At 39.9% G+C, this 11275-nt stretch overlaps 1 protein-coding gene across 1 annotated transcript; it reads right to left on the bottom strand.

Moving 5' to 3' along the window:
* Positions 1-7036: 7036 nt before the first annotated feature.
* On the bottom strand, positions 7037-10841 carry BSX (brain specific homeobox). Its single transcript, XM_068242712.1, has 3 exons — positions 10577-10841; positions 8615-8805; positions 7037-7562 (listed from the first exon to the last, which is right to left on the bottom strand). Exons 1-3 carry the CDS (start codon positions 10839-10841, stop codon positions 7317-7319), a joined length of 702 nt encoding a protein of 233 aa, XP_068098813.1. The 3' UTR covers positions 7037-7316.
* Positions 10842-11275: the final 434 nt, after the last annotated feature.

An 11275-nucleotide genomic window follows, 5' to 3' on the forward strand; every position in this document is an offset into this window, starting at 1 on the left:
CCTTGAAGATGGACATGCATTGGTCGATGTGGCCAACAGATAGATCCTTCTCAGATTATAATCTAATAATAAGAGAGGAATCTAGTGCTAGGCGTGATGGAAAAAACTACGCTTACGGATCATTACGCGTAATTTTACGCTATTACGCATTACGGAATTACGCTTACGGCGTAGACATTCATTTACGGTACATGTCTGTAATTACGCATAGCCCTTACGCAATTACGCGTAAGAATACCGTAATTCAGGTTGTTACGTTATTGGCTTATGCGTAAATTCCTACTAGCAATTAATGCAGTCATGCTGCCAAGCGGAAAAGTTGACGCATGGATCAATGTTAGGTAGCCGCCGATTTTAAGGGTTAATAGCAAAGCCCCCTTAATTGCTAAGAGCCTCAAATTTGGAGAATATATTAAGGAGATCAGAAGGAATAAGAGGGAAAAAATTTTTTTCAAAAAGACCTTATAGTTTTTGAGAAAATCGATGTTAAAGTTTCAAAGGAAAAATATATACATTTAAAAACCCGCCGACTTTAACGGTTAATAGCAAAGCCTGCTTAAAATTTAGGAACACCAAATTCACAGGGTATATTAAGGGGATCAGTGGGAATAAGAGGAAAAAAACAATTTCAAAAAGAACTTATAGTTTTTGAGAAAATCGATTTTTAAGTTTCAAGGGCAAAAATGTCTTTTAAATGCGGAAAATGTCAGTTTTTTTTGCACAGGTAACAATAGTGTTTTATTTTCATAGATTCCCCCAAGTGGGAAGAGTTTTACTTACTTCGTTCTGAGTGTGGGAAATATTAAAAAAAAACGACGTGGGGTCCCCCCTCCCAGACCTCTTTAACCCCTTGTCCCCCATGCAGACTGGGATAGCCAGAATGCGGAGCACCGGCCGTGTGGGGCTCCGCACCCTGACTATACCAGCCCGCATGGTCCATGGATTGGGGGGTCTCGGAAGGGGAGGGGCAGCCAAGCTTTCCCCTCCCCCTCCGAGCCCTTGTCCAATCCAAGGACAAGGGGCTCTTCTCCACCTCCGATGGGCGGTGGAGGTGGAAGCCGCGATTTCCTGGGGGGGGTTCATGGTGGCATCTGGGAGTCCCCTTTAAAAAGGGGTCCCCCAGATGCCCACCCCCCCTCCCAGGAGTAATGAGTATAGAGGTACTTGTACCCCTTACCCATTTCCTTTAAGAGTTAAAAGTAAATAAACACACAAACACATAGAAAAAGTATTTTAATTGAACAAAAAACATAACCACGAAAAAAGTCCTTTAATAGTCTTAATTAACCATTAATACTTACCTGTCCCTTTAAAAGCCAGTTCCCACGCAATATCCTCGGAAATATACTAATCAGTTACAATGTAACAAAGTTGTTACAATGTAACAACTTTTTACTTTGTAACTCCACCGCACCCGACGTCACTCGCCGCTCACCCGCCGGCCGCGGCATACACGCTAAGTCCCCGCCGGCTCCCGCCGTCCACTCCGCCCACACCTGTCACCCATATACATGCTGGCACCCATGGGTGCCAGCATGTATATAGGTGACATGTGGGAGAGGCGGGGAGGGCAGCGAGAGCCAGCGGTACTTAGCGTCCTTCACCCGACAGAGCTCTGAGCTATATAGCTCAGAGCTCTCTAAAGCATCTTTGTATTTGGGCTCCAAGGAGCCCCATTGGTCCTTAGCAGACCAATGGGGTTCCTTTAAATCAGAAGGAACCCCATTGGTCTGCTAAGGACCAATGGGGCTCCTTGGAGCCCAAATACAAAGATGCTTTAGAGAGCTCTGAGCTATATAGCTCAGAGCTCTGTCGGGTGAAGGACGCTAAGTCCCGCCGGCTCTCGCTGCCCTCCCCGCCTCTCCCACATGTCACCTATATACATGCTGGCACCCATGGGTGCCAGCATGTATATGGGTGACAGGTGTGGGCGGAGTGGACGGCGGGGACTTAGCGTGTATGCGGCGGCCGGCGGGTGAGCGGCGAGTGACGTCGGGTGCGGTGGAGTTACAAAGTAAAAAGTTGTTACATTGTAACAACTTTGTTACATTGTAACTGATTAGTATATTTCCGAGGATATTGCGTGGGAACTGGCTTTTAAAGGGACAGGTAAGTATTAATGGTTAATTAAGAATATTAAAGGACTTTTTTCGTGGTTATGTTTTTTGTTCAATTAAAATACTTTTTCTATGTGTTTGTGTGTTTATTTACTTTTAACTCTTAAAGGAAATGGGTAAGAGGTACAAGTACCCCTATACTCATTTCTCCTGGGAGGGGGGGTGGGCATCTGGGGGACCCCTTTTTAAAGGGGACTCCCAGATGCCACCATGAACCCCCCCAGGAAATCGCGGCCTCCACCTCCACCGCCCATCGGAGGTGGAGAAGAGCCCCTTGTCCTTGGATTGGACAAGGGCTCGGAGGGGGAGGGGAAAGCCTGGCTGCCCCTCCCCTTCCGAGACCCCCAATCCATGTACCATGCGGGCTGGTATAGTCAGGGTGCGGAGCCCCACGCGGCCGGTGCTCCGCATTCTGGCTATCCCAGTCTGCATGGGGGACAAGGGGTTAAAGAGGTCTGGGAGGGGGGACCCCACGTCGTTTTGTTTTAATATTTCCCACACTCAGAATGAAGTAAGTAAAACTCTTCCCACTTGGGGGAATCTATGAAAATAAAACACTATTGTTACCTGTGCAAAAAAAACTGACATTTTCCGCATTTAAAAGACATTTTTGCCCTTGAAACTTAAAAATCGATTTTCTCAAAAACAATAAGGTCTTTTTGAAAAAAAAAATTTCCTCTTATTCCCACTGATCTCCTTAATATACCCTGTGAATTTGGTGTTCCTAAATTTTAAGCAGGCTTTGCTATTAACCGTTTAAGTCGGCGGGTTTTTAAATGTATATATTTTTCCTTTGAAACTTTAACATCGATTTTCTCAAAAACTATAAGGTCTTTTTGAAAAAAAAAATTTCCTCTTTTTCCTTCTGATCGCCTTAATATATTCTCCAAATTTAAGGCTCTTAGCACTTAAGGGGGCTTTGCTATTAACCCTTAAAGTCGGCGTCTTTTTTATATTATACGGGAGCGTAATATTACGCGATTACGGCAGACTGTGTAATTTCAATGGGAGTTTACTGTCTTACGCGTAATTTGTTACGCGTAATAACGTAACCTACGGTCTACGCGTAATTAATTACGCGTAATACCGTAACCTTACACGTAACGCTTACGGTGCATTTGTAGTGAATTACGATGCGTAATTACGCTAATGCGTAATTTCGGCCCAGCACTGGAGGAATCTATCTAATTGAATACTTCCACACACTATACTCACATTTTCACTTTATTTCAGTATGAAATGTAATGAAAATCTGCGGAAGTGCATACTGCCTGCCAGATCCTCCATCAATGTCCTCCCCCTTGGGTCATGTAGAGTGTAGGCAGTGGAGTTTACACTCACCTGTCCACTGGCCCTTGTCATCTCGCCATAACCACCAGCGATCCTTCCTGCAAAAGCGGTGGATAAAAGAAACAGGAAATGCACCAGTGGACAGGTGAGACTAAGCTCTGCTGCCTACACTGCATGTCACATAAAATCAAAAGCCTCTACCACCAGTCTCCTGACCTGCCACAGATGGTACAATATCATCCATCCAGCAGGATTGACTGATTTCAGCAATTTCATCTTAAAATTGATTAATCTGGCATTGTTTGTGGCATTAATGTATAGCAGATTTGATCAAATGATCGAATAAGATGGGTATTAACTGAAAAAAAAGACTATTATGGCAACCTTAAAGCCTGATACACCCTTTCAATTATGATTGAAGGATTAGCGAGACAATTTATAGAAAAAAAAATATGCTTTACAGAAAAATGATTTATTTAAATTTGTTTCAAATTTAATATTACACTATGAATTGTACAGATTATACTGGGTACTGGGTTAGGTTTTCGTTAGACATTACATTATAATAAATGTCATCTTACTATCATGTTAATAAAAAGATTGTATGGAATAACATAGCATGTCATCATAAGGTTAATTGCTGTACTATATTTTATCAATCACACAGAAATGAATCCATGTTAAAATATTAGTCCCATACACAGCTCAATCTAGATACTATAAATCAGTCTTTTCAACTTCTTGCAAAATAATTCTGCCACCATCACCAATAGTGACACTTAAGCCTGGTATATACTTTCAATTATGATCAGCCCAACACTAACCAAGTTTACCAAGTCCATGTAGTATGAGGGTTTACCTACACATTCTGCTCAGTATTCAAGCTGTTCAAGTGCTGAACTTCCTACTACATGGAGGTGGTAAAATTGGTCAGCAATTGGCCATTCATAATTAAAAGTGTGTGATGGCTGTACTAGCAGAGATGATCAATAAAATGTTATTGTTTCTGATGTGATGCAAATGTTGTTGCAGATTGAGCTTAGACCAATCAAATGCAGTTACTATAAACCTGGACTGGCCCAATTCCAAACTCTCAATTCAATAGCTCACAGATCCCAAAATCATAAGGTCTAAATTTTGCATAATCTCTTATCCTTCTAACTGGCTTTGTCCTCCTGATAGATGTAAATAAACATAGCTAAATGCTATGAAGGAAAATTAAATAAAACTAGGTTAATGAAAGAATAAAAAGAATAAGGTGCCTACAATTAGAGAAATGATCTCATGCACGGCATGGGTCTATCAATCAAGAATCGGCAGGTATTACTGCATCATTGGCTGCCTCTCCACCCACCTGACCGGTTAATCTTCTCTACCACCTCATAAAGTTGGAGGGCAATTTTTGTAAATTTCTACTATTACTGTATAACGATGCAACTGTTTATGGGATTATTGTGTGTGGCTGGCTCTTTGTGCGTGGATTGCATGAATAATAATAATAAATTACCATAATCATACTAATAATAATTGATACGTTATGAAATATAAAATAATCTCCTCTATACATTCCATGTGAAAAGCAATTCAGAAAAATAAATATACTAGCAATATCATTTTGCTAAGAAATTACACACAGACCGATATAATCAATTCAAAATATATTTATTTAAATAAAATGTATTCTAATGAGATATATCCTCTTCATGAATCACTTCAGAGCTTTAGAAAAACAATATCATGAGCTGTGGAGAAGATATGTACTGGCACTGTTCGATTATCATGTTTACAACTTGTAGAACATACAACATAGATCGTAGGGGGTTTGACGATAACCGGAGCTGGTAGGTACAAACTGTAGTAATTGCTATGAATTCAGTTTGGTATGGTTTACGGTAAAAACGTAAATCTAATCCCACTCGCAGAATAATCCTGTTGCTGAAACCAGCGTGAAGGGAAAATGTAATCCATGGGAACGTCTGTAAAATGGGGACTTAATTCAATTATCCAGGGAGAAGGCAATTAGGGAGATTGGGGTTTTAACGGGATTATTATAAAGAAACCTTTGATGGCAATAGGGGGTGGGGAGTTAATATGTAGTGTTTTTATGAATATTTCAACTTTGATCAGAAACTACAAGTCATTGTAGAAACATGAGAATACCTTGTAAACCCCGGAAACACTGCCAGAGAAGTATTTTGTATTAGATTATTTATAGCTAAAACTGACCATTTATCCCACCAAAATGCAGTCACCCTAAAGGTTCTCTGTAAACGTGCACAGCAGAGCATCAAAACCGTTTTATAACCTCTGATGAAACCACAATCAGCCAAAGATGGGAATCAGATTGACAAATAATGTATACTGGCGTCAAAGGGAGGAACCTGGTTGGAACAAAGAACTGATTTAATAATGTAACAAAATACTACAAAGCAATGCATTATATGGAAGCTCACAGGACGCAGTCCACATTGCTACACTAACACGAAATCTGGAGAAAAGTTTTAAATGACAATGACACCGTTCGCTGGAGAATATTATGTATTTCTCCAAAAACCCAGCTTTCTCAGTGTAATTATTTGTTCACTTAGTTTCAGTGCAAGTAATTGATCATGAAATCGTCATACTAGTGACAGAATTTTCTTGGATTGATGCCATGAATTTTCTGTCATTATCCAGTGGAGAATGGACAGGAAGAGTAGGACAACAGATAATGCAACAGATCTAATATCAGATCTTAAACTTTTTTTCTAGACTCTACAGCGTTCAAGGATAAAGTATTGTTACAGCAAACACTCTGTACTGGCAGTCTAAGAAGTCTCCTCCTCAAAGTGGCAGTTGTGTAAATGGAGGTTTACCTTCACCTACATGTTTCCAATTATGGTGATCTCAGAGAGCAGAAGAACAATCTATATGTGGGTGTGTATTATTGCGTGATTGAAAATTTGGGGGCTACACTGATTTGGGGAAAGCTGTTGCTTCAGAAAGAGAAAAAGAGATGAACAGATTACCTATTATGTGTGCGTTGTGTGAGAGGTGGGGGAAGATAGGCAGTGGAAGGGAAGGAGAAAGCATTCTTTATACATTCTACTAGAAGAGAAATCCACAGTGACAATCGCTGCACACTCTGTCACAGCATTCCACAGACTGAGAGGAGCATAAATGAACTGTAACCGCCCCACCCCCACAAGAAAAAATGTCCATTACTTTATATAATATATAACATATATATTATACCTCCTACCCCGCCTCATCCCATGTCCGCCATTCCCCTGCTTTGGCAATGCCTGTATTGAAGCTTGGTCATGCCAGTAAAGTTAACTTTGATTTGAAAGCAAAGAAAAAAATAGAATGAGTTATTTTTCACTCTTATAGATACTGTTTGTTTGGTGCTGTTGCCAATGAAGGAATAATACATAGAGTGGGGCAGACATAACCAAGTAATGATTAACATAAAATGGTAATAATGTAGCTTTGAGCCTATTATCCCAAAAGCAGGGACTATTACAGCTCCCGACAAATGACATGATGGAGACAACACAGTAAGGGATCTACACTGTGCTCCTCACTGGCTATTATCACAACATATATATTTATAATAATAATAATATTATACAACGTTTGTTTCCAGCATACTGATAATCGGGCATGGAGGTCCTTTCCTGTAGATGTTCTTGATGTCATCGGCAGCAGAAACACGTTCAGGCAAATTGTTCAAGAATGTTGTGGTCATATCATATTCGGGCTGTTGCACCAAGAGTTTATGACCCCCAGTTGTTGACACTCATTCCCTACTAGGAAAGGTGAGCTGTACAAGGGTCTCTGGGTTCCCTCACTCATGTTATATGTGGCAGTGAGTGTCAGTGTGAACCTGATGAAAGCCCTCCCAGGATGGTTCTTGGTGACCGGCTGTTATAGGAGGTGAGGAGGACACATGTCATCCTCAATGATGTCCACCTCATCCTCCACTTCGTCTCTCATGTACCGGTCCTGGCTGTTTGGATCTTTGTCAAGTTCTGCCCTAAGGTTTTCCCCAAGTTCCGTGTCACTGGAGCCGGGGTCCAGGGCTCCCTCATTGGATGGGGGCTTATTGTCATCCTGAGTTTTTCTCAGCTGCTTTTTGTGCTTCATCCTTCGATTCTGGAACCAGGTCTTCACCTACATAGCAGCCAAAAACAAAGAATGAACTGTGGTTAGCTGTACAGTAACTTACCAGGCGAGCAATCTTTACAACCCCCAATTACCAGAACAAGTGGATGCCTGGATTTCGCCAGTAAAATATAACTATACCTCCTTCTCACTTCAGATATTCGAAATGTAGTTAGATATAGACATCTTTCAGAACTAGAATTGTGATGGGGAGCCTTTCAATAAGCGTAATACGTTAACGTGGCGATTTTTTTAAGTAACCAGCTCATAATAACATGGGATGAAGAACAAACCCAGAGGTGGAGCAAAATTTTGAAACTTTGTATCCATTTACTTGTTTTTATTTTTTTTTTATTTTGGAAGACGTACGGTAGACTGTTATTTATTTCAGCAAGGTAACATTAGGGATATTTTATAGCAGTAAAGGTAAAGCAAATGCAATGCTGCACATTATGCCGTAGTAACCAGACTCACTACTTTGACATCTACCATAAACTCAGGAAATAACTATAAATACTATTATTATCACTAGCATTTTTATTCTTCTTATCATTATTATTTGTTGCAACTTTGAAATAAAATAATTTTCAATAACCGACGCACCTTGTGAGATCTTAACCATTTTACTTTTCAAACAGACTTTTAATATATACTAAGCTCGCTTGTAGGTGAGTGCAGTGATCTGGAAGGAAGAGGTAACTAGAATATAACAATCTGAACAACTGGACTAGTACCAGCAAATAACTTTTGTGGAGCTAGATGTGCGCTTCTTCTGGTTGATCTATTTATTGTGATACAGATAGTGTGGCGGGTGTGTCTGCCTATGTATAATTGTGTCACTAAATATTATATAAGACGTATAATGTGTGCGTCTGAATAATTAATAAAAAATACTTTAATGTACACCTTTTAAATGTCGTTAAATGTTGTTATACAAATATTGTGATGTAAGTCTATACCACTCATTGGTGGCTGGTATAGTGAAGTCTCCAATATAACAACGATGTATATACTCAAAAAAAGCAAACCCCGTGTAGAGTCGTGTCTGTCGGGGGTTTTACCTGTGTCTCCGAGAGGCTAAGCGCTGTAGCCAGTTCCACTCTTTCAGGTGTGGAGAGGTAACGTTGCAACTCAAAGCGCTTTTCCAGTCCAGAGAGCTGTGAGTCTGAGAAGACAGTGCGTGCTTTCCTCCTCCGACAGTGCTTTCCCGGCAGCTCGCTGTGATGGGAAAACAAGGCTGGCATGGGTAGACCTGAAGGTAGTGCGGGATATAGTTAGTGTTGTATGTAGGTAACCAGCCACGCAGTAATAATTGTTGTGCATAGTCACAGTTATCGTGCATAGTAAATGGTATAACCGTCATTGCTGCAATTACTGTTTATTAGCAATCGGTTCAACATTACTAACTTTATATATGTAACCATCATTGTCAGAATGTACCGTATGTCCTTATATTCGACAGTTGAGTATTTGTTGGCAATTGTATTATTAAACCACTGAAGATCATCTGGAAATTATAATTCTAGGTGATTACTGGGCATTGCATATACCACGCTCCTTACAGCTACTCTGCAACATTAGTTATAATCGGTTTCTGTATCATTACATATCGTCTGCATTGTGCAAGCATTAATCCTACAACTATTTGTCTTTAAACTAATTGGTCAGACAAGACGCAACTCCTATCTACATCTTTGCATGGTACATTCAGTCTGTAAGCTATATAACTAGGCGATCTAGATATGTCTTGCAAATTAACGTAAGTCATATAAACTACTAATAATAATACCTGGAGATACATCTATATCTACTCCTGTGATAGATGATAGATAGATAGATAGATAGATAGATAGATAGATAGATAGATAGATAGATTGATTGATTGATAGATGGTAGATAGATAGATAGATAGATAGATAGAAGAAAGAAAAACAGCTTTATCTATGAACGTTTCTGCCAAATGATAATAGATACCTGTATAAAACTTGCTATTTATATCAACAAGAACAATACCCTACTAATAATCCAGGTATTACAAATCTAAATTGTCATGTGTATGTGCTAAATAGATAATCACATTTCTCCGACCGTATAGTTATTTACATGTACATAACTGACATACATCAAATATTTGTGCCATTCATGACCATTAAGCATTTTTCAGTTATCCATTTAATTACACCTTGGGTATGGTTAACCAACACTTCATGTCAACATTAAGTACAATAAAAAATGGCAATCAAAGCTATTCTAATCCTATATTTCTTATATCAGCACAAATTGAAAGGTGGACCAAAATCTTAACATTCAAGTGTCTGAGGAATGGTCTAGAGTTCTGAATTTGGAACAGTTCGGAAGATTCGGAGGAAATTAGAGAATTAGAAAAAAAAGCGTACAGTGATTTTGAGTATTCTGTATGTTTTGCTATGTAGGCTAGCGTGATAAAACATAAAATGCATTCATAGTAAAATTAGAGGGCGAATAAAATTGTGAACTAAACAAAATAATTTGCGGGGAAATTAAAACTGATGTGCATAGGAAACAAATTTATTGATTTTGAGTTTTGTAATCAGGCAATATTTGCTTCGTAAACAATAAATACGTAATATGATTATTTACAATATCAAATATGATTATATTCTTCTAATCACCAAAGTTATTGTAAACACTAAGCTATTATTTCTTTGAATTTGTTTTAAAATGGTTTAAGCTTTGCTGAAATATCATGTATATAAAAGGATTAAAAGGAAAAAAAATAATTGTTATAGAAGTAGCATTTGTTATGGTGCTTACAAATGTATTTTTACTATTCTGTGCAACAAGTAAAACACATATTTGATTGTATTTTACTCTGTTCTTTTGTTACCATTTCTATACTTTATTTGCTGACTGTGTTGTAACTTCTTTTGGGGACACAACCACACCAAGAAGGTATTTTTGCCTGCGCCAAATAACTAGAACTAGAATGGGCCCTTCAGTGATCCTAAAGTCTCAGCCCCAAGTACCCGTGAAGCGCTACTTACCGGAGGTGGCTAAGAAAAACGGGTGGTGGTCTGCCTTGTGCAGGGGGTGATGTGGATGAGGTGCTAGGATGGTGGGAGTTGGCATCAAGGGATATCCATAATCTAAGAGGGGAACGCGAGAGGCAAACGTACTGCTGAAGTGATTGGCAACGCTACTGGACTCTCTGAGTGGTTTAGGTTTGTGCAGTAAGATGTCTTCTATGAAGAAGGATGTTGGTCTCTGGGTGGACACTTGGTGGATCGGAGAGGTGAAGTTTAAATTCATGTTGCCAGGGATGGCCAGTTGCTGCTGGGTAAGAGGTCTCAGCTCTGGCTCAGGGATGTCAGCGAGCATCCATCCAGGAGGAGGAGGAGGAAGAGGAGGACAAGGATGAAGAAGGGGGTCTGTTCAGTCAGGGGGACAGGTCTTCTTCTAGGGGCTTGAGAGACTCTCCAGAGAACCAATGAGAGACCAGGGCGGATGGTGCAAGCTGTCAGGCTTTTTAGCTGTCTCTGCCAGTCAGTGAGCGCCGCTGTCCAAGGTGCTGAAACTTACATTAATCAGCACTAGATTACCCTGTAAGGGGCGCCTGAGAGCCCATTAACTCCATCTACTACTAATCGCCTCATGGAAATGGGCTAATTTATTACCACACAAACAAACAGGACGCTGCAAAATACTGGCAAAATGACACACACACACACACACACAAGCACACA

Source organism: Hyperolius riggenbachi, chromosome 6 (assembly GCF_040937935.1).
Source record: "Hyperolius riggenbachi isolate aHypRig1 chromosome 6, aHypRig1.pri, whole genome shotgun sequence".
Lineage (NCBI taxonomy): Eukaryota > Metazoa > Chordata > Amphibia > Anura > Hyperoliidae > Hyperolius > Hyperolius riggenbachi.